Consider the following 20,728-nt stretch of genomic DNA (forward strand, 5'->3'; position numbering starts at 1 on the left):
ATCATAATCCCATCTCTCAAAGACTAGGCCGTCCATCCATGAGTGACCATCCCAGGTCTACTCCTTAGCATCCTTAGGATGCCCGCAGACATGGGGAATAGCCTTCCCCGACAACTCTTTTCCAGTCCCCACCAAGTCCCTTTTAGTCTATGGCCGTGTTCGCCAACACTGCCACTGGATCAAGGCCCGCAAACCTGACCGCTAAATCCCACTATCCTTTGGGACTTCCTCACCATGTGACCGTATCCTTGGTCACTGCATTAGAGGCCTACTCCTCTTCCCTTACACCGTTTGGGACTTTGGGACAACATTTCGGAACACCGTGGCCTTACGCAAGCCTCATGGGTACTCTCCCCGCCTTTCGCCTTTAGGTGCTCTAGCCATGGGCTTAGAGCGAGGTTCCGTTGAGCCACGACAGGTATCCAAGTAGGTAGTGCCACCCACACTTGGACTAGGAGCATCGGCCAGTCGATCTCCCGGGGGAACTAGAGCCGGCTCTTGAGCACTTCACCAAGCTACCCCGCTTGTCGGTCCGTGTTCACTTTAGTCTTGGACTTCCCAGTGGGCAGCTCATCACCCAACACTGGGTCCGGCCTTCCTGGGCCAAACTGGCCTTTCCTGGCCAAACTGGCTCCACTGCAGTCCTCCCCCTACTATACTTTTGGAGCTCACCAAACCCCCCAGGGTCTGGGAGACGAACGCTTTGGGCTTTCACCCTCTCAGACTCGAACTCGGACTTGGACTCGGACTCGGACTCGGGCTCGGGCTCGGTCTCGGCCTCGGCCTCGGTCTTGGTCTCGGTCCCGATCTCGGTCTCGGTCTCGGTCCCGGTCTTGGTCCCGGTCTCGATCTCAACTTCGGACTCCGTCTCGGGTCCATCTCGGACTCCATCTCAGACTCCATCTCAGGTCCATCTCGGACTCCATCTCGGGTCCATCTCGGACTCCATCTCGGGTCCATCTTGGACTCCATCTCGGGTCCATCTCGGGTCCATCTCGGACTCCATGTCGGGTCCATCTCGGACTCTATCTGGGACTCCATCTCGGGTCCATCTCGGACTCCATCTCGGACTCCATCTCGGGTCCATCTTGGGTCCATCTCGGACGCCATTTCGAGTCCATTTCGGGTCCATCTAAAACTCCATCTCAGGGTCTTTCTCGGACTCCACTTCGGACTCCACTTCGGACTCCAACTCGGGTCCATCTCGGACACTTCCACGTGTCATGTGTTAGTCCTTTTTGGGTCCCTTTTTGGAGCCTCGCTTATGGCTCGCTTCGTGCTCATTCCTCAAGCACTTTGTTAGGGGTTCCACTCCCGCTCTCGACCTTTCAAGGCAGAGCTTTTAGTCCAAACGTGTTGCGCTCGTTTGGCTTTTGCTTCGGCCACTACCACGTGGCGCCCCTCCGGCTCTACTTTGAGGCCTAGGGATTTTGTGTCTCACAGTCCCAAGTCCTAAATTGGACTTATGGAGGTTGTGATTGAGACTCCTCCAAGTGGTCGGAGGTGTGGTTAAGTGACTAAAGTAGAATGGAAAATTTAGTCGCTTACAACCAGGTTTAAGCAGGAATCTTTGGCCTTGCTTTGCCCTACCTTTAGATCCTGGGCCTCCACCCTAGATCTTCTTCCTTGGGCATTCGCTAGTACCACAAGGTTCCTACCTTGTCCATGCAGGGCTACTACGAACCGATTGAACCAATCCATTCCGAAGATCACGTCAAATCACGCCATGTCTAACACGGTGAAATCCATGTCTACTTTCCATGACCCTACTTCGACTCTCGCTTGTCGAAGTACCTCATCGGTGCTTTGGCTATCTTGAACAAACTCTATAGTCCTTGGTTCGCCTAGCCGCTGCACCGTTAGTCCGGCTTGCTGGACTATGTCTGCAGCCACAAAATTATCCGAAGCACCTGTGTCAATAAGGATCTTAACAAAGCTACCTCCGAGCTTCCCTCAGAGGGCTAGTAGATGTCGCGAACGATTCTCTACCAAAGTTGCTCGTGTAATGAGTAACTTTGAGTTAGGGACTGGATCACATACCTCATTTTGGACTTCACCCGACTTGATGGCCATATTAGCTCTGGCCTTCTTCGGGTAGGGACATTCCTTCGAAAAATATCCCGCTTCACTGTAGTTGTAGCATACGTTGCTATACGACTTGACCTTCTTATCCGTGGGTTTGTCTCTTTTCGCTTGACTCCCCCACGTACTCACTCGTTGGCAACCGGATTTGCCTTTCCGGAACCCCGAGGACTCATTCTTAGAGAAACTCTTCTTGAATTTCCCTCTGCTATACGTTCCTCTTGGTTTGGCCCCTTTGCTAAACGTGGATCCCGACCCCGTCGTGTTCCCCTTTCGCAGGTTATCGTTGAAATGCACCTTGATGGCCGCATCTAACGCTTCCTTGTAGTTAGTCGGGTTCCAGCACATCACCTCACCACGAGCCCAGGTTTGCAAACCTAATATGAAGGCATGGAACGCATCCATATCCCCCATGTCCGTGACAAGTATCCTCTTTGCCATGAACCCATTCACATATTCCTGGATGGTTCCAGTCTGCTTCAGCCTACTCAGCTCATCTCTCAGATACAGAGTGGCATTTAGAGGAACGTATGTTGCGCGGATCCTCGCCTTCATCATGTCCCAAGTGGCCACTGGTCCTTCGTTGGCCTCCGTCGTTCTCCACCAAGACTTGGCATTATTTGCCAAGTATGGTTTTGCACATGGGACCTTCTCCGAGCTCGGTAATCGCAACGCTTAGAAGTAGTCTTCCATATCGTAAAACCAATCCTCCACCACGTTATAGTCATTCACTCCCTTGAAGACCAGTGGGGGCTTAGGTTTGTCCTTGGGAACTGCCTGAGGGACTGATTCTACTTCGGTCTGTTCGACTTTGTTTGGTTCTGCCTCAGTCCCTGCCGAAGGGTCCACACCTTCTGCGCTGCCAGCATCCGCAGTTTTTCTCTTTTTCTTCCGCTTTTTGTCACACTTTAGCTTGCGTACGAGAGTCTCCAGCAAGGCATTGGTCTGTGCCAACTGTCCTTCTAGCACGTCTAATCGAGCCTTGGACAACCGAACCTCGCCACCGGACTCCTATTTGGAAGTTTCCTCATTGGAGTCCTCCTCATGCAAGGATTCCTCATCCATAGCCTCTTGTTCAACCGGAGGCTCCAGCTTCGGCAGAGGTTTCGTCTCCGCCTGGGTTCGCTTACGCCCTGCCCTTGCCATCTCCCAGCAATCCACCTCTATCCTTCGCTAGAACTGAGGAAAAGGCTCTGATACCAAATTGTAAGCTACAAAATTTTCCTTTCCAATTTGCCAGCTTACCTCGTCTACCCGACCAACACTACCTTGGCTTGTGCTAAGTTCCCTGGCCAAGGTTTTCGCCTATTGTACCAGCTCCTATTTGGTCCTACTTGGTTTCAGCTACTCACTGCACGAGCAACAGAGCATTAACCATCCATCCACGGATTCCCAAATCTCTCCCAATCCCCGTCCCCGGGTTAGACTGGACTTAAGGTTCGGCTACACTCCCCGCATGCACAAGCAGCCAAGCACACCAGCCTCCAGGTTCCTAACACCCCTTGGTACAACAAGACTTGATCATGGGACCCTCTAAATCCCAAGCCTTAGGTGCAACACTTGCTTCGGGACGTCGGGGCGAAACACCGTGGCCTAACGGCCCGGTATGGGTACCTCTACCCCCCCACTTCCATCCCGAAGGGAAGGCCCAAGCCCCTAGGAAGGGCGAGGACCAATGAGCCGCAAGGTACTCAAGTGGGGCACCACTCCACATGAGCCGGGAGCACCGCAATCGGTTTCCCTTTCGGGAGTGGGAGCTGCTCTTGAACACTTCCCTGGGTGGCCCCTTCGGCACCACCCAAGCCCATGCTCACTCCCACCCAAGGCCCCTCGGCCCCAATCTCAACCTCAAGTCAGTTTGGAAGCACCACTGGAGAGTTCTTTCAAGACTGGTTCCTGGACCTCACTATCCCTACTATACTTTTGGAACCCCCTGCAACCCCCCCCCCCCCCCCCCCCCCCCGGGAGACGCACACTTTGGGCTTTCACCCCTTGACCCATATTAGTACTCGGACTTAGTCTCTGGCTCGATCTCAGACTCAATCTCGGGTTCGACTTCGGATTCGGTCTCGGACTCGATCTCGGACTCGATCTCGGACCCGATCTCGGACTCGACCTCAGACTCGGTCTCGGACCCGATTTTGGATCTCGGACTCCGTCTCGAGCTCAGTCTCGAACTCGGTCTTTGAGTCGGTCTCGGACTCGATTCCGAACTCTATCTCGAACTCGGTCTTAAAGTCGGTCTTGGACTCGATCTTAGACTTGGTCTCATCCGATGAACTCTTTATCATTTTGGTCAAGCTTTCGGGGCTCCTTTAGCCTACAACACCTCGGCGAGTTGGTTCTTTACAGAACCACTCATCCACCACTCCTTGAGTGCTCTGCTGAATTTCTTGTTTTGGTGGAACTTATATATACATTACTCAGAGTCCCTTAGAGACTAGTACAAAAGCAAATCACTTATAGTGCTACTCTCTCAACAAAACCATCTTGCTATCTCCCACCTAATGGTGATCATTGCCTTCCAATCAGGGCTGTTGCGGTCATCTCCTCCGCAAAGCATCCAATGCCAAATCACCTTGTCTTGCCTCCTTTACAACAGTCCATTTCCATTTATACCTCCCACATATTCTCCTCCGTAGCAAGGGGTGCATTGTCATCACCAAGCTTCTTGCACCTCTCTTTTACCATGTTCCTGGAGCAGCATATCCCTAAGGCAGACAGCAGCCAATGTGAACCTCCACCGATGTGCCATGATTGCCAATATTCAAGCATTTTGTCCCTCAAAGTGGCTGTGGTTCCTCGCTTCCCAAAGTGCCTATACCCTAGATGCACACCATATCTCCCATTTGGTCTGTCCAAGGGCCTCCCATACTGTGGTTTCGACCTGGGCTCCTACAGCATCCCACCTAACTTGAGTGCCCTATTTTAAGCGTCCCCAGCAACCAATCCTCTGCCAAGCTGATCCTCCTTTGGGAACCATTATGTGACATCTCCTTCATATATTTCAAAGTCTTGCTTGCTCCCTAGTTCCCTAGCCACCTTCACTACCTGTCTCTATGTCTCCTTTGCCACATCACACTCCCAAAGGAAATGTGCTACTGTCTCAAACACCCCATATTCCGGGCACTTGCAGGCATCCTCTTCTTAGAATTGCTGTCCTACTGGCAAACCTACTATTGCCACAAGCCATGAAGTGACTTTTGACTTCTCTTAGATCAGTAGTTTCCAAAAAGCCACTGTGTTGTCGATCACTTGATCTATTTCCACTCCTAGTGCAATCCATTTCTGCCAAATTTTTTGTACTTCCTCTCTCTCAAACTCCTTGTTCACCATCAGTTCATTCTATGTGTCCTTGACCTCATATGTGAAAAATTCATTCACTCCATGTCTCCATGCTGCTGGGTCCCAATCGAGGTCCTCTATGAGCTCCTTACGCCACCATCTAGCCAGCATGGTGATTCTATCACCTCTGTCCATGTCGCTAACTATTTCAAGACTTGGATCCATCCTTTCACTTCGTCATCCATGACCTGTGGCATCATTTGTGTATCCCCTACTGAAAGGAGTGTATCCCCTTTCACCACTTGAAAAGGCCTACCAAAGTTTAGATTTGGATCCGTCACAAACCACACCTCTGTCTCCCCTTCATTCCAAGCTAGAGTTGGTGTTGTGAATGCCTGAGTTCATCTTCCAAGTGCAAATTGTTCCCCATCCGGCATTTCCTCTCGTTGGATTGCCACAAAATCCCCAGCATGTAGTCTTCTTGCCGGCCACTTGTCCACAGTTCTTGCCTTTGTCACTGCTCGCAGTAACCTCAGCAGGTCCAGCTAAACATTTCACCACTTCCCTGGCCCAAAGACTTGGAAGCGCTGAGAATTTTTCTATTGGTCCAGGTCTATCACTCCAATTAGTTGTTTGACCATCTTAAATCCTCCCTGATGTATGCGCCTCCATATGGTGTAGTGGTTCTTATGGCCTAGTGTTCAGTCCCCTACTTTAAACAATTCATTGAAGAAGAGAGGTTGGTTCAACCAATCCTCCACTCTAGTCAGGATGACCTGTGTCAATGGGAATGACTTCTAGAGTTGAAGTAGACTCTGGATCAACTGTCCTCCCCCTATTACCTGTGTCTACCCTTCTGCAAACAACCACCGAGGATCTTCATCCCAAACTCTTGCAAATCCATATCTTGATCTGATCGCCAGCATGCTCTACCTGAAAAGAAGTTTCCAAGCTTAGGCCCCTAGTTGGAGGCTCATTAGTATGACTTTGTACCTCAACACCTTGATCATATCGCTCGGGTTTATTATCCCCAATCTTCCTAGAACTCATAGCCTCACCATGGACTGCCATGCCACTTTTGCCATCGTCCAGCCACTAACCAGTGCTCCTACGTATGCACCATCAACCTTATACGCTTGATTGTTATCTCTAGCACTAGCCATATTGAGAGGTGGTACCATGTGTATAACAGCATAATGCTTTTCGCAACAACCACTCTAGCCAGAAGTCCTAGTTTCCGTGGAGCCCATTGTTAATATTCAGGGGAATATGCCGACAAGTTGAAGAGTCAACGGTCGCGACAGTTAGACTGAGATAGATTATAACAGCGTGTTATCAATTCAATCTCTAGTTGAGTCGATTCGTTTCATGGTATCGGAGCTGGAGTTAGTGAGCCTCCAGCTGCAGGTGGCGGTCATCCGATCTCACCAGTGGGTGGGAGTCAGGCCGATCAGGGGGGGAGCTCTCAAGCGAGTGATCAGGCAGTGGGTCTTGATCAGCAGGCTTCAGATGGCAGAGAGGTTGCCGTTTCAGCTCCACCGTTACGTCGATCCACTCGAGTAACAAAGCTCACAGAGGCAGGGCACCAGTACCAGGAGCAGCGTGATCTTGCTGTTGCCAAGCGTGAGTCCAGAGCAGAGGCTAAGGCAGTGAGAGAAAGAGCAGCATCGGCTCCTCAAGCTCCCTCAGGCTCTGGTGAGTCATTTTACTTTGCTTCCAGCGAGGAGGCAGGTGCAAAACAGGAAGGGTCAACGTTCATGCTACTCTTCAGCCAAGGCAGAGATGCTTTGGTGCCTCAGACCTTGGAGGAAGCCTTATCTGGTCCAGACGCATCCAAGTGGGAAGCCGCTCGTCAGGTGGAATACGATGCGTTGATGGCGAACCAGACGTGGGACTTAGTGAAGCTCCCACCAGGGCGGAAGGTAATCAAAACCAAGTTCCTCCTGCGAGTGAAGACTACTCCGGATGGCAGCACTCGACACAAAGTCCGATTTGTAGCTCGCGGATTTTCTCAGGTCGAAGGTGTGGATTTTTACGAGACTTTTTCACCAGTGGTGAAGCTCACCTCTATCCAACTGCTGCTCAATTTAGCTGCTCAGGAGGATATGGAGGTGGAGCACATGGACGTAACCACAGCATTCCTCAACGGTGACCTTGATGAGGAGGTCTATATCGAGCAGCCGACAGGCTTTGTCAAGCCAGGCCAGGAGCACCTTGTGTGTCGTCTTAAAAAGGCCCTTTACGGGTTGAAGCAGTCACCCCGAGCGTGGTTCTCAAAGATGAACTCGTTTCTGCTGTCACTTGGCTTCACCAGCATGTCAGCAGACACCAACATGTACCAGAAGCGAGTGGGAGGCAAGCTCATCATCCTAGCCCTTTATGTGGATGATTGTCTGCTGCTCAGCAAGAGCAAGCGGCTGATTCAGCAGCTGAAGCAGGACCTGAGCTCCAAATTCAAGATGGTGGACCTTGGACCAGTCAAGTACTGCCTCGGCATTGAGATCTTCCGTGACAGGGGGAGGAGTGTGCTTCAGATGTCACAAAAGAAGTACATTGACGAGCTGCTCGAGAAGTTCAAGCTTCAGGACGTCAGTGCGGCGTCAACACCAATGGAGGTGGGATTGCATCTTAGTCGGGAGATGTCTCCGGCCACAGAAGGTGACAAGCGAGCGATGGATCGGATTCCATACCGTCAGATGGTGGGCAGCCTGGTCTACCTGATGGTGTGTACTCGTCCGGACATTGCCTACTCAGTGGGAGTAGTGTCCCAGTTCTTGGCCAACCCCGGCTTCCAGCATTGGCAAGCTGTTAAGCGGATTTTCCGGTACCTGAAGAGCACCAGCGAGTTTGTGCTAACTTATGAGCGCCAGACAAAGCACTCGTGGCTGCTGCTTCAGGGATACTCAGATGCAGATTGGGCTGGCGAAGTGGATCAGCGGCGATCAACTTCAGGTTATTTGTTTACTCTGGGTAGTGCAGCGGTTACATGGAACAGCCAGCGACAGCCAGTCGTAGCATTGTCAAGCACTGAGGCAGAGTATATCGGCATCACTCAAGCAGCCAAGGAGTGCATTTGGCTGAGAACTTTGCTGGACGGGCTCAGCTATAAGCAGGAGGAAGCGACGGAGCTCTTCTGCGATAATCAAGGAGCCATAGCATTGGCGAAAAATCCGAAGTTCCATCGCAGGACCAAGCACATTCAGGTTCAGTTCCATTTTATACGTGAACAGGTTGCTCTGCAGACTGTGGAGCTGGTCTACTGCACTACCAAGGAGATGGTGGCGGATATCTTCACCAAAGCTCTTGCTCCAGCTCTGTTCCAGCAGCATGCACAGGCACTTGGAGTGCAGCCAAAGAACTGACGCAACGTCGATGTTCAGCTTGAGTGGGAGTGTTAATATTCAGGGGAATATGCCGACAAGTTGAAGAGTCAACGGTCGCGACAGTTAGACTGAGATAGATTATAACAGCGTGTTATCAATTCAATCTCTAGTTGAGTCGATTCGTTTCACCCATTTCTGGATTGCCGTCCTAATCCTCTGCAACAACATTGAGTCTTGTGTAGATGCCCTAAACTTGCATCCTACCTGAATTCCCAGGTACTATGTATCTCCACCTGGTGGCAACCACTGGAACCCAATGTCACATTCCCACTCCTCTATACCAAGGCAACCCCAATTGATCCCTACTGATTTGTTCCAATTGATGGCCACCCCTACTGCTATGTTGAAAGTGTCTAGCCTAGCTCTTGTAACATCCAAGTTTCCCTTGGTTCCTAGCAAAAAAAAGTGCCATGTCATCAGCAAAAACACATCCAGCAAGTCTTTCAAAAAACAAATTTTTGATTTGGGCCCCTAACTTTCCCCTCCCTTTCTTTTCCCCCTGCCACGTGGCAGGTGGGCAGGGAAAACAAGATGCACAGCCCTCAAAGCCAGCGAAGCGATCTATACATTCAAAGAGATTACCTGTGAGCAAGAAGACATGAACAGAGTCAGCCACTCTTGGCACCACCGAAAGATCTCGGGTTCCATCCAAGTCGCCCTTTCCCTCCTTGAGAAAGAAACATCTTGCTGCATCTAGGAAAAAGCACACCAGCAGGACGGTGGTCATGGAAGTTGAAATCCCGGATCAAGCGCTTCTTGGAAGATTTTCTGGCATATCGAGCATATGCCATTAAAAACTTTGCCTTTTGAGCATCAGTCTGGCCAGGAGAATCAAGCAAGCATCGCCTCCATCACCATTTTTTAGTCGACTATAATTAGTTTTCTTGAATAACCATCCTATGCTAGCCTGTTAGCGGAACTCGTCATGGTCTTGATACTCTTCATGGGAATCCTGTGGCGTGAAGGCTGTGCTGTAGAAGACGTAAGGATGTTCTAGCATCTCATGCAAAGTCAGCACCCCGTCCTTGTTCTCGTCTGCCTGGACACAGCATGCAATAGCATTACGTTTCTGCGCCAATTCCCAGCACAACAAGCCCACACACCTGCTGTACCAAGTACTCAGCTTGCTGCCGGGCGTAAAAGCTTTCTCCTGGATGAAGCTTCCCCATTATTGGCTCCAGCTCGTCTTCCGTGAGGAACCTGCATCAGGGCGATCAAAAAACAAGATGATGTAGCTACAGTAGCTGCTTGTTACCCGTCCATGTTCCTGTCCAGCTCCTTAAACTTGTCGCGTCTGTCAGTAACATCGTGTCCCTGGTGTAGATGGCTGAGGTCCTCCCCGTAATACCTGAGGACGTCGTACACATGATCAAACTCATCCAGGCTCAGCTTCCCATCCTTGTCGTGGTCACTCTCCCTGACACCAGAAAGACGCACGCAACAAAGTAAGAAGAAGCAGGCCCGCAGGGGAATGGAGGCGCACCCACCGTATCTGCTCGCGGCGCAACCAGTGGTGCAGCTTGGGATTACGGCTGTCTTCTGGGTGCAAGAAGCTGCCAAGATGGTTTTGTTATAACATGACACACAAAGAGGCTGTTAAAGATGCACGAGAAGCATACTCGTTAAACTCCGTGTGGTTGAGGAAGCCGTCGCCGTTGGCGTCAGCCATGTCGAAGTGTTCCTTCCACCAGCCTGGCTCGCCATGATCGGTGCTAGCGTTCACTGGCGTGGACGGGAGGTTCCTTAGAGCTAGTAAAATTAGCACAGAGGGGGCTTACCGAGGGCCTCGGCGGACAGGTGAGGGAGATAGTCGAGCAGAGATACGAGGCCGTCCTTGTTCCTGTCGCGCAGCTCAAACTCCCTGTCGGTGCGCTGCTTGCTCAGCTTGCGAGCCTGCTGGACGTGCCAGTCCTGCAGCTCGCCCAGGCTCACCACGTTGTCCCTGGGATCCGTGTCCAAGAGAGGGAACAGGAGCTCCAGCCGGTGTGAGATGTTAAACTGGTGCTCATCGTTGAGGTAGTCGTCTTCGTCACCCTCATGGCCATCCCAGTGGCTGGGCTGCTCTTCGTGACCCTGCGCATGATGCTGACCATCGTGTGTCGCCCCCGTCTCATTCCACGACTTGTACAGCTCCTGGAAGTGGTCCCGTTCCCAATCCCTGTTCTCCCTCAGCCACTCGAGCCGCGCAACCACCGGATCGAACGCCACGCTCTCGTGGTGACTGACATTGGCCTTGGAGGCCAGTGTGCTGCGAACGATGAGCCGGCGACCTAGGCCGTGCCTGCGGGGATCTTTCTTGGAGAAGATGAACAAGGACAGGAAACCCAGCACCAACAAGGTGTAGACGATGCTCGCACGCACCATCTTCGGAGACCTACCTCGACCTCGAGAGTTCCGATGTGTTTCATTAGGGCAAGCCCAGCGATCTAGGCCTAGGAAATGGTCAACAGCGTCTCTCTATCGCCAAACGCGTCGCCTCTTTGCACGGGAATGGAGGCCAGCTTCCCTGGACGTGACGTGAGCTTCGAACCGGATCTGATCAGGGAATTCTCTCAGCTGTACACTCTCTTTTTCACTTTACCTGGTCACGGTCCCTGACACCCACATCCCTCAAGACGGTCGAATCGCCCACCAGTTTGACATTCCCATGGCAAAGGCAGAAGCTCCCCCACACATGCCTCCTGGAAGGTCAGCCAGCCATCGCTCCAATCCCGATCACAAAAGAAGAGAAAACTGAGTACCATGAGAAATGCCGGTGCCCCAGCTCTTGTTCCTCCAGCTCGTTGATTCTCTTGGTGATTGCAGCCTTCAAACTTCGCACAGTCGCTGTGGGTGGGACAAGCACATCTGACCACCACAAATCGTCATATTGGCTTGTAGCAATTGACGTACCAAAGGAGGAGGCGTCCATTCTAACCACTGACAGGCGCATTGCATTCCCCAGCTCCGCGCTGACGAGCGCGTCCACGGTCGCAAGGTCCGGGCTGTCTGGCACATCCGGCAGCAGGAGAGGGTCCTGGGCAAGCGTGCTCAAAAGCGCCGCGTAGTGGGATGTGCTCCTCCTGTAGTAGTAGCCCTCCTGCTGCTCCTCCATCTTTTAAAAACAAGTAGCCCTAGGTAAACTGGAGAAGATAAGTATCGAGTATGGAGATGCAAGGATCGATGCCGGTCATACAATATGCCAAGTTTGGAGGAGATCTGGAGGTATCAAGACCTGTAATCCTTTCAAAATCATCACTTCTTCCCTTGGGAATTTGTCTAGAGCGGACATGCACCAGTTCCCTCGCCGGGACCTGGAGAGTTACTTGTAAAGGTCCAAGCTGCAAGCCTCAACCCAGTGGACTGGAAAATCCAGCAAGGAAAGTATAAGACCCTCAACATTCCAGCCCAATTCCCCTATATACCATGTAAGCGCAGTTGCCCAGAGTGCTCGATGATACACTCACACATCAATTCCCAGGTTCGGATATCAGCGGCGAGGTTGTAAGCCTTGGTCCTGGTGTAACTGGTTTCAGTGTTGGAGATAAGGTTGTCAGCTGTCTAGACCACAAGGTAAATCTTTCTTGTTAACCTGGTGTGCTTAAAAGCAATCGGTCCAAATGAAATGCGTAATTGCACAACCAGAGAGGAGGTGGCCTTGCCAAATATGCTTCTGCAGAGGTGCGGTTTACCACAAGAATTCCATCTCAAATCTCGCCGATTGAGGCAGCTGGCCTTCCAATCGCTGGTCTTACAGCCTTGTACAGCTTGCAAGAGGCCGCGGGCATAGCAATACCAAGCAAAGACTTTCAGGGCACCATTCTTGTCACTGCAGCTTCAGGGGGAGTGGGAACATATGCGGTGCAGGTGCGTACTTCAATTCAGATAACCGTATGGTTTACTGGGATTGAGTTCTGTACAAATTGAGCAGCTCGCAAAGCTCACTGGTGCTCATGTGGTGGCTACATGCGGGAGCCGCAACATTGACCTCATCAAAAGCTTAGGTGCTGATGAGGTTCTCGACTACAAAACACCTCAAGGGGCCAAACTCCAGACCTCCTCTTGCTCCAAGTTTGATGTCATTATCCACTGCGCTTACCATCGACCGCCCTGGTCCACCTTTGAGCATGTTCTTACTCGCAAGGGGATTGTCGTGGACATCACCCCGGCTAGCGAATCTACCACAAGCAGCCTCAAACGCAAATTTGACAAGGCAGTGAAGTTGATCACCAGGCAAGAGGCAATCGGTTCCTTGGTCCCTTTCTATTTGACCCCTCACACATCGGGTATAGAAGCTCTCGTGGACATGATGCAAAAGGGCAAGTTAAAAACAATCATTGACTCGGTCCATCCGATTTCCAACGTTACAGCTGCCTGGTTCAAGTGCACGGAAGGCCATGCCACTGGAAAGATTGTTGTCACTCTGTAATAAATATTACAGCCCTCTTGTGACCAAGTGTGTAGAAGAGTAGCTGTCAAAAAATCTACACTTAATATACTTAGTACAATATCAAAGACGTTGCCGTCTTCGGATAACAAACAGTTTCAAATGAATGGGAAGTACTGACCAAGTTTGAGTTGAACATCTGTTGCCAATTCGTCAAACAGGCCTTGGAATCTTGCTTATATAATACCTACAATCGTGCTCTGATCAAAACAGAGAGCTCTAGATCCATCCACCAGAAGAGAGCCATTTAATCATGGTCATGGAGCAAGTCTGCACCAAGCCACAGCTGCCGCCCCAGCTGCCTCCTTCTCCAACTGGGCTCCCATTCATTGGGCATCTACATCTCTTGGGTAAGCTACCGCATCAATCCCTCCTCAAGCTCGCCCAGCAATATGGAGATGTCATGTTCCTCAAGCTTGGTAAAGTGAACACCCTGGTCGTTTCCTCATCCGATAGTGCCAAGGAAGTTCTCAACACCCAGGACCATATTTTTGGTTCGCGCCCCAAGACGACCTTCAGCGAGACAATCGGCTACGGTGGAGCTGGCCTGGCATTTGCAAACGGAGAAAACTGGAAGAGCACACGGAAGGTGTGCATGTACGAGGTTCTCACCACCAAGCGTGTGGAATCGTTCCACCCTATCCGCAAGTTCGAGGTGTCGCTCTTCATGAACGAGCTGCTCAAGGCATCGCGAGAGGGGTCTGTGGTGGATCTGAGCAGCAAGCTGTCGGATCTCACCTTCAATGTCATCTCAACAATGGTGTTGGGTAAGAGCTACTCGGCTAGCGCTCTCAGTGAGGCCGAGAAGAAAGAGACCATGTTTTTCAAGGAGACCCTCGACGAGGCTGCCATTATGGCTGGCTTCCATGCAGGCGACTACCTACCAATCCCCGACTGGATGGATACGCAAGTCAACAAGATCAAGCAGTTGCAGCGGGATCTGGACCAGTTCATCCAGAAGGAGGTTGAATCGCACCGTCAGCGGCGGGATCCTGGCCAAGCCCCACGGGACTTTGTGGATGTTCTCTTGTCTAACAGCCATATCAGTGACACCTCTATCAAAGCACTGGTTGTGGTAAGTGCCGCTGACTTGAGTTGACTGGCGTTGACATGAATATGTGTTTATGTGTACAGGACATGGTGGGTGGAGGGACCGAGAGCTCCGCTGTGTCAGTTGTTTGGGCATTGGCCGAGCTGATCAAGAACCCACGGCTCATGGAAAGAGCCCAGAGGGAGCTCAAGGAGGTGGTAGGAGAGGATCGAAGCCTGGAAGAATCGGACATTCCCAACCTGCCTTTCCTGCAGGCAATTGTCAAGGAAACAATGCGCCTGCATCCCCCAGGGCCGCTGCTCATTCCGCACGAGTCAACCGAAGAGTGCGAAATAGGAGGCTACACCGTCCCAGCACGCACACGGACAGTGGTCAACATCTACGCCATCGCCAGGGACGAAGACAACTGGGAGGATCCTCTCAATTTTGATCCAGATCGCTTCATGGGCAGCAACATCGATCTCAAAGGAAGACACTTTGAGTACCTTCCGTTTGGCTCGGGCCGGAGAATATGCCCCGGGCTCATGCTTGCAATGGCCACGGTCCAGTTCATTCTGGGCAGCGTGTTGCATGGGTTCAACTGGCGCCTTCCCGGCGGCCAGACAATCGACGACCTCGACATGTCCGAGTCATTTGGGCTCACCGTGCCCAAGGCAGTGCCTCTCAAGTTGGTTCCTTCGCCACGCTTGGAGCCACAGATCTATGTCAAGTCGCTGTCCCCCTAAGACAACGGTTTATATCAATCGACAAAATAAAGAGTTACTTGGTCAAAACGAGATAAAGGCATGTCTTTCGTAGCGAGCCATAGCAGATTCGTGCTGGCTATGGCGCACGTTCCAGATACTCAAGGCCAGGAGATTTCAGGATCAAGGCGGCAGTTAACACCCCACGACATGTGGGTGTGGAACGATGTGAATCACTGGAAGCATTGGCATGGCATTTGGGTCATGTGGCAGCCACTCTTGTCCCCTGCGGTGAACAAGGCCAATCGGTGCATAAGGTCGCTGCGTGCTGACAACGAGGAGCGGACGCGGCTCTACCACCGGAATCAGTGGTTCCCCGTGGAGGATGATGCCAAGACGCCGGGATACACATGGGCGTATGGGCCATGGATCATGGAGGAGGCCACTCACAGCCTACCCAATGGTATCTGGCACGGCGACAAGGAGGACTTCCGGATCTTACAGTTTGAGAACGGTGACCTGGGCTGGCTGCAACTAGAGCTCAAGCCAGACGATCCCAACTGTGTGGTCTTTGGTGAGGTTCACTTCATGCTCCCAGGTGAGGTCTTTCCTATACGTTGTCAAGTCATTGATATGTACGTGTAGATAAGAATGGTAGAGCGCCCGTCATACTGGGATATGACAAAGACAAGCAGCTGGGAGCGGCCCTCATGCTGGAAGAAACATTAGAGTCGGATGACAAGCCTCCTCCCGCATGGCACGGCACGGTCTGGGAGCAACCGCGGGCCATGGCGCAACTGGAGCAGAGCCGTGATCCACCGCAAGGGAAGTTCATCGGCAAAGAGACGATACTAACCACGAGCTTGGTGCAGACCCAAAGGCAGGCCGAGTGGAATGGTTTCACTGGAGGAGTGGGCAACCAAGGCCTAGACAACGAGTACGCTCTTGTTCACATGCCTTACAATTTCACAGCATTCGCTCCGGCCAAGCCAGCCATTGGTAAGGAGCATGCTTTTGGGGTGAGCTGGGTTATGAGTGGTGACGAGGTGAGGATGATCTCCTGGAAGTATGGGGCTGATGGCAAGCTCCAGCATGTCAAGTCGGGCACTTACTATAAAGTGCAGTAAGAGTGCAACACTAAGTTTATGCTTCTGTGCAATCGTCTTCCAGCTGCATCTCAAGGCTGTCTCCCTTGGACCACAAGGATCCCAGCTCGCCTCTTCGCCACCCTAGAGCAACGATTGTTCCTGGCGTGGCACAAAAGAGAAACCATCTCTCTCAAAATTTAGAACTTGTAAGCCATACCCAGAGTGCAAGGTACGATGTAGAGGAGGGCAGGTTGTCCATGCCCATGCATCACGTTCAATGCAACGTCCGTAAGAAACAAACCTGTACAATTTCCACATGACATTGTGTTCACAAAAGCCAGAGTATAATGGATGCTCACCCAGGCCATAGCCTATTATCGACCACAAAAAGTAACCTTCTCGCAAGCTTTTTCTAGTCACTGTGTCGAACCTGCAATGGTGTGTGTTAAAAAATGACCTCTTGTATTCCCCATACCTCAGAGCAAAGGATATTAAAAGCCCTGGAAGTAGTATATCACCAAAGCCTATGATACTGTATCCTCCCCAGGGGTCGTAAATCAGAGGTACTTTAAGGACCATTGGTATGCCTTCTCCAGCGGTTTTGTCACCCCGTGCAACCTGTGTGCATGGTTAACAATCCATGAAGATTTGCATCACATACATACCACTATCATAACACTTTGTTTGAAAATGAATGGGGAGATAAAAATCCAGAATATGTCGTAGAAGAAAGCGCATCCCAGAAGGACTGCCGACACCTGAGGATTCCACAGAGCTCTTAGATAGAGTGTGTGTGTGCAACAAGTACTCACCTTTATATTTGGAAGGTGCACAATCTGGAGAACAGTGACAATGAGAGCAATGCCCTGCAAAAACGGAGAGCCTCACTTAGATACTCATGACTGGGTCAGTATGCCAATTGCACTCACTAGTATATCTTGAGCAATCCACGCAAAGTTTACATGCCGGTACACGGCCCACAGGACAGCGAAGGTGATGCAGAATGGTGACACAAGCATTGAGAGAACTGAGACGCTACCAAAGACGGGAAGGAGCACAAACTTTCGGCTTGTATGCGTAAACCACCTGGAATGGTTGAGCTAAGGCATATGTCAGGCACGAATCTAACTCACCTCGAAAGGAAAGCGACCAAGCAAGTTTGTAGCCCCTGTGCATACATAAGATGACGAAACTTTAGAACAAAGACACAAATTTACCTCTACTCCACCAAAACAGAAGATGACGACCAGAAGCGTTAAGAACCATTTGGACATAAAAAAGTAGACGAGGATGAGGAACACCGAAGCAAAAACCGCAAACAGGACTGCCGACGTAACGGTGACATAGAGACCATTGCCGGCTGGAGTCGCGGCCACCGTGGAGGTGTGAGTAAGCGGAGCGTCTGGAGCGTCCTGCGTCCACCACCCAACCGGGAACTCAAAAACTTAGTTTGCCCGCACACTGTGTACCTTTAGCCGTTTACAGCGCTCGTGAGCAGCCTCTTTTGCCTCCCAGGCAGACCAGAATGACGCGCAGAGGATAGTGCCCATGGCGATGAGCCACAGGCATACTTCGGCAACATCCACCAGGGGCCTTCCAGGCGAATCCATAATCACCCTGACTGGAACGAAAACATTGCAAAGTTGTGAAAACCATGTAGAGTTTTCACCTTTCTTGTTGGCCTCCAATGCACTCTGGAGGCTGTTGCCTGCAGACATGGGCAAAATGGCTGTGGGGATTTTGATGTCCAAGGATGTGTCATTGTCGTAGCACACCATCTTGTAGAGCTCTGTTTTGTAACGTACCACCACCACCTTGTATGGTCAGGCACGAGTGAGAGTTCCAAGCCTTACCTTCCCTGTCGTTGAAGACGAGCAAGGCCACAGCGCCGGCAGACTGGGCAACTCGAGCCTTGGTGGTGAAGGAGCAGCCACCCCTCTGGACCAGAGCAGCGCCTTCCAGCTGCACAAACCACAGCGCACCAACATTAACATTGCCTGAGGCCTGCGTCGGTACCACTTGCCCGCTGAGACGTGTTGACACAGCCATCCGGTGAATCCAGCAGAGCCAGGGGCAGGAAGTGTTCTTCACGCCCCAGCGTCTTGAAGGAAGCTCCAAACCTGGCACTGATCCCCACATACTCCTTGGATTCCACCGCGTCAATCCAATTCCTCACCTTCACCTGCCATAACTCTAACACGCCTCACTACAAGCAAGCAAGCGCGGATCACGTTACCAATTCGAAGTTGTTGTCACAGCCCAGATGCTTGGGTGCATCCTCGTCATCGTGAGATACATCATTGTCTCCTCCTCCTCCGGTGGCGCCACATCTCGATATTAGCACAAAGAGCACCACCACCAAGACACGAGCAGCTCCCAGCTTGTTACTGCCCGGCGAAGAGAGCGCCATTTCTCCGGCCCAAGCCCACTCACGCTCTCACTCTCTGTGAGTTAAGTTACCCGTCCACCTCCATCCAATGCTTGCTGTCGCCATAGCCGACCCCTCCGTGCCCGTCAACTGACGGGCGTGCCCATCACCGTACGAGGTAAAAAAACATTCTTTAATCAGTAAGTTAAAACGCCTTTACAAGTTCGTTCTTCATGGCCAGGCCCAGGGGACGCAGCTCGGCTCCATCCTCCAAGCTCGATCCCGGGAGGAGAAGCGAGCGGGCGCCCACGAATGCGTACTCCCCAACGCTGTTGCTGCCAAAATGCACGTCGCCGCCGCCCTCGTACACGTGACCAAAGAGTAGCGCGTCTCGCCCAATGCTGCTGCCGGTCTTGACGCTCAGGCGGTCCGGATTGAGAGCATACAGTGTGTCCATGTACACACCCACGGTGTCGATGCTCGCTCCCAGCTGCCGGAGGTAGCCTGTAGAGAGTGCCGAGCCTTTGGTGAGGTCGAGGAAGTAGCCGCACGCAACCGAGTTGACGCACTGCCACACCGTGTCCTGGAGGCTCCTCAATCCCCATAGCTCGCTCCTGCTCTTCTCCTGCACGCCCTTCCTTCCTCCAACCAGGATCCTCCTCGCTGAGATGCTGCCCAGGGACAAGACGAGAGCCGATACCATGTACGAGAGCAGGACGAGTGCCAGGAACAGCCAGTCGCTGCGGGGTGCTCGAGACGCGATCAACGCCGCCGGGAGGAGAGCTGCAAGCTGAGAGAGCCCGAGGAGAGTAGCGGGGGCCAACAGCTGCAAGAGTGGCTGCATGCTTCGAATCAAACCGAACTTGAGCCTCGTTTTGGCAGTGGCCGTCGCCGTCTTGCAGTTGGTTTCCGGCAGCACTGCCAGGTTGGGCGGAAGGCATCCGGATAGAGCAGGGCAACCGATGTTGCCGTCGTTGGAAATGTCATTGGCGAGAGGCACGTCTGAGTCTCTCAGGAGCGCTTTCCATGCACCGGGCAGCTCTGCTCCGTTCCTCACGTACTGAGCAATGTCGTAGGCCACCGACCTCCCGTGGTCTATGGACGCCGACTCCCGCAAGCTGGTTGCCGGGATCATGTCCAGGCTCGGCACACCGTTCCTGGGGTTGAACCTCATCGCCTCTGTCAGTGCGGGGTCGACAAGCTCGTCAAGGTGTATGGCGGCAACGTCCACATAAGGGAAAGCTTGCTCGTCCCACGCGCGGGTGCAGTCGATAGCGAGGTCCCTCTCGGCTAGGCTGTCGGGAACTGGGCGTAGCTGGAGCTGGAGCACGTAGTCCACGCCTTGCGGGGACGCAAGCCTCCGTGCAAAGTCGTCTCGCAGATAGCTGGGTGAACGCTCGTCTTTGTCTCGTCGAGGCAGCGCGCCGGTGTCCGGCGGGAGCACACCCTCCCGTGCAATCCGTCCTTCGTCAACCCCATATTGCGGATCCAGTGGCCTCATTCGGAACCTCACGTACCATTCTCGCTTGGGTGACGAAGCCGACTTGAAAAGCCTGGAAACGTTGGAGTAGTAGTGCAGCTCGGCATATGAGTTGCCCAGACGTAGAGAGTCCCACACTGCATCGCCTCTGTGCGGGGAGTCTTTCACAATCTCCTCCCTGCGCTTGCTGCTCGTCGTCAACCACGTAACAAAGTCGGCAATATTTCTGGCGTAGAAAGCCTGGCCAGTCTTGAGCGTGAGATCCACAAGTGACTCGTGAACCGAACTGTGGTCGTGCCTCAGGATTCGCAGCGAAGCACCGCGGGCATCTGGCCTGGCATCGTCGTCCGAGCTCAAGCTGTTGCTGTGCCTCACAACAACCGAATACGACTTCCCCTTGGAGAAGACATCGTGGCGGGGAAAGCTGCTGTCCAGGTCTTCCAGCACAGTGAGGCGTCCCTTGCCACATATCCCAGCCCTGTGGAAGTACCTCGATTTGACGGAATGGCTCGTTTTGCCTATGTGAGCCGAGAGGTTGGCCACCGTCTTTCTGTATTCCGCGTCCATGGCCACAATCCTGCTGTCTTGCTCGTGAGCTACCGAGGCATGGTTGTAGACCATTGTTGGATTCTCTACGCCCAGGTACACACCACCCTGCTTCAGTGTAAAGCCGCTTGTTGCTACAGACAAGGCTCCCAGCCACGAGCTTTCCTCCATGCAGGAGCCAGGCATAAGCACGCTCTGTGCTCCAACCACGCAGCCTGTCCCGACGTCAAGCTTCGCGTAACAACCGTTGTCACTGGTGATGACTTTTGCAAAGTCGCCCAAATGAGATCCACTTCCCAGGTCCAGTAAATCTGGGTCCAGTATAAGGTTTTTTTT

General features: G+C 52.4%; 5 protein-coding genes across 10 annotated transcripts; 2 read left to right on the top strand and 3 right to left on the bottom strand.

The window, feature by feature from the left end:
* Positions 1-9,478: 9,478 nt before the first annotated feature.
* LOC9631976 (calumenin) lies at positions 9,479-11,273 on the bottom strand. Of its 2 annotated transcripts, none has more exons than XM_002970361.2 (6): positions 10,529-11,201; positions 10,370-10,472; positions 10,238-10,303; positions 10,006-10,167; positions 9,854-9,950; positions 9,479-9,789 (listed from the first exon to the last, which is right to left on the bottom strand). In XM_002970361.2, the coding sequence occupies exons 1-6, from the start codon at positions 11,112-11,114 to the stop codon at positions 9,661-9,663; spliced, it is 1,143 nt and encodes a 380-aa protein (XP_002970407.1). In that variant the 5' UTR covers positions 11,115-11,201; the 3' UTR covers positions 9,479-9,660. The 2 variants fall into 2 exon arrangements, with proteins under 2 accessions (XP_002970407.1, XP_024531081.1); XM_024675313.1 differs by having other exon boundaries at positions 9,642-9,785; positions 10,529-11,273.
* Positions 11,132-11,872, bottom strand: LOC112346400 (U11/U12 small nuclear ribonucleoprotein 25 kDa protein-like). 3 transcript variants are annotated; one of them, XM_024675316.1, is made up of 4 exons: positions 11,643-11,872; positions 11,492-11,597; positions 11,332-11,431; positions 11,132-11,285 (listed from the first exon to the last, which is right to left on the bottom strand). In XM_024675316.1, the coding sequence occupies exons 1-4, from the start codon at positions 11,842-11,844 to the stop codon at positions 11,208-11,210; spliced, it is 486 nt and encodes a 161-aa protein (XP_024531084.1). In that variant the 5' UTR covers positions 11,845-11,872; the 3' UTR covers positions 11,132-11,207. The 3 variants fall into 3 exon arrangements, with proteins under 3 accessions (XP_024531084.1, XP_024531083.1, XP_024531082.1); XM_024675315.1 differs by having other exon boundaries at positions 11,132-11,256; positions 11,492-11,872; XM_024675314.1 differs by having other exon boundaries at positions 11,492-11,872.
* LOC9631977 (chloroplast envelope quinone oxidoreductase homolog) lies at positions 11,786-13,185 on the top strand. Its single transcript, XM_002970110.2, has 5 exons — positions 11,786-11,954; positions 12,013-12,157; positions 12,211-12,302; positions 12,375-12,596; positions 12,661-13,185. The coding sequence occupies exons 1-5, from the start codon at positions 11,895-11,897 to the stop codon at positions 13,156-13,158; spliced, it is 1,017 nt and encodes a 338-aa protein (XP_002970156.2). The 5' UTR covers positions 11,786-11,894; the 3' UTR covers positions 13,159-13,185.
* Positions 13,186-13,346: 161 nt separating this feature from the next.
* Positions 13,347-15,933, top strand: LOC9646414 (cytochrome P450 71A1). Its single transcript, XM_002970112.2, has 3 exons — positions 13,347-14,251; positions 14,311-15,508; positions 15,556-15,933. The coding sequence occupies exons 1-2, from the start codon at positions 13,430-13,432 to the stop codon at positions 14,950-14,952; spliced, it is 1,464 nt and encodes a 487-aa protein (XP_002970158.2). The 5' UTR covers positions 13,347-13,429; the 3' UTR covers positions 14,953-15,508; positions 15,556-15,933.
* Positions 15,840-18,540, bottom strand: LOC9646415 (signal peptide peptidase-like 5). 3 transcript variants are annotated; one of them, XM_024675310.1, is made up of 14 exons: positions 18,235-18,540; positions 18,022-18,180; positions 17,852-17,960; positions 17,668-17,787; positions 17,468-17,619; positions 17,216-17,410; positions 17,132-17,166; positions 16,928-17,084; positions 16,811-16,864; positions 16,664-16,756; positions 16,474-16,616; positions 16,358-16,428; positions 16,216-16,299; positions 15,840-16,157 (listed from the first exon to the last, which is right to left on the bottom strand). In XM_024675310.1, the coding sequence occupies exons 1-14, from the start codon at positions 18,406-18,408 to the stop codon at positions 16,054-16,056; spliced, it is 1,650 nt and encodes a 549-aa protein (XP_024531078.1). In that variant the 5' UTR covers positions 18,409-18,540; the 3' UTR covers positions 15,840-16,053. The 3 variants fall into 3 exon arrangements, with proteins under 3 accessions (XP_024531078.1, XP_024531077.1, XP_024531079.1); XM_024675309.1 differs by having other exon boundaries at positions 17,468-17,787; XM_024675311.1 differs by having other exon boundaries at positions 17,468-17,787; positions 18,015-18,180; positions 18,235-18,351.
* Between the last annotated feature and the right edge of the window lie 2,188 nt (positions 18,541-20,728).

The sequence above is a fragment of the Selaginella moellendorffii genome, unplaced genomic scaffold (assembly GCF_000143415.4).
Source record: "Selaginella moellendorffii unplaced genomic scaffold, v1.0 SELMOscaffold_14, whole genome shotgun sequence".
NCBI lineage: Eukaryota > Viridiplantae > Streptophyta > Lycopodiopsida > Selaginellales > Selaginellaceae > Selaginella > Selaginella moellendorffii.

Bases quoted from the DNA above. Each gene is read 5' to 3' on its own strand.
- LOC9631976 (XM_002970361.2), bottom strand. From the start codon at position 11,114: ATGGTGCGTGCGAGCATCGTCTACACCTTGTTGGTGCTGGGTTTCCTG. The intron at 9,951-10,005 runs GTAACAAGCAGC...GCCCTGATGCAG, and splicing joins CTGGACAGGAACATGGACGG to GTTCCTCACGGAAGACGAGC. The intron at 9,790-9,853 runs GTGTGTGGGCTT...TGCTGTGTCCAG, and splicing joins CTGAGTACTTGGTACAGCAG to GCAGACGAGAACAAGGACGG.
- LOC112346400 (XM_024675314.1), bottom strand. From the start codon at position 11,844: ATGGAGGAGCAGCAGGAGGGCTACTACTACAGGAGGAGCACATCCCAC. The intron at 11,432-11,491 runs GTACTCAGTTTT...CTGACCTTCCAG, and splicing joins GGGCACCGGCATTTCTCATG to GAGGCATGTGTGGGGGAGCT. The intron at 11,286-11,331 runs GTAAAGTGAAAA...TTCCCTGATCAG, and splicing joins GTGTCAGGGACCGTGACCAG to ATCCGGTTCGAAGCTCACGT.
- LOC9631977 (XM_002970110.2), top strand. From the start codon at position 11,895: ATGGAGATGCAAGGATCGATGCCGGTCATACAATATGCCAAGTTTGGA. The intron at 12,303-12,374 runs GTAAATCTTTCT...TTGCACAACCAG, and splicing joins TCAGCTGTCTAGACCACAAG to AGAGGAGGTGGCCTTGCCAA. The intron at 12,597-12,660 runs GTGCGTACTTCA...CAAATTGAGCAG, and splicing joins TGGGAACATATGCGGTGCAG to CTCGCAAAGCTCACTGGTGC.
- LOC9646414 (XM_002970112.2), top strand. From the start codon at position 13,430: ATGGTCATGGAGCAAGTCTGCACCAAGCCACAGCTGCCGCCCCAGCTG. The intron at 14,252-14,310 runs GTAAGTGCCGCT...TTATGTGTACAG, and splicing joins CTATCAAAGCACTGGTTGTG to GACATGGTGGGTGGAGGGAC.
- LOC9646415 (XM_024675309.1), bottom strand. From the start codon at position 18,408: ATGGCGCTCTCTTCGCCGGGCAGTAACAAGCTGGGAGCTGCTCGTGTC. The intron at 16,757-16,810 runs GTGAGTACTTGT...TGGAATCCTCAG, and splicing joins TGCACCTTCCAAATATAAAG to GTGTCGGCAGTCCTTCTGGG. The intron at 16,429-16,473 runs GTATGGGGAATA...ACACCATTGCAG, and splicing joins TTAATATCCTTTGCTCTGAG to GTTCGACACAGTGACTAGAA.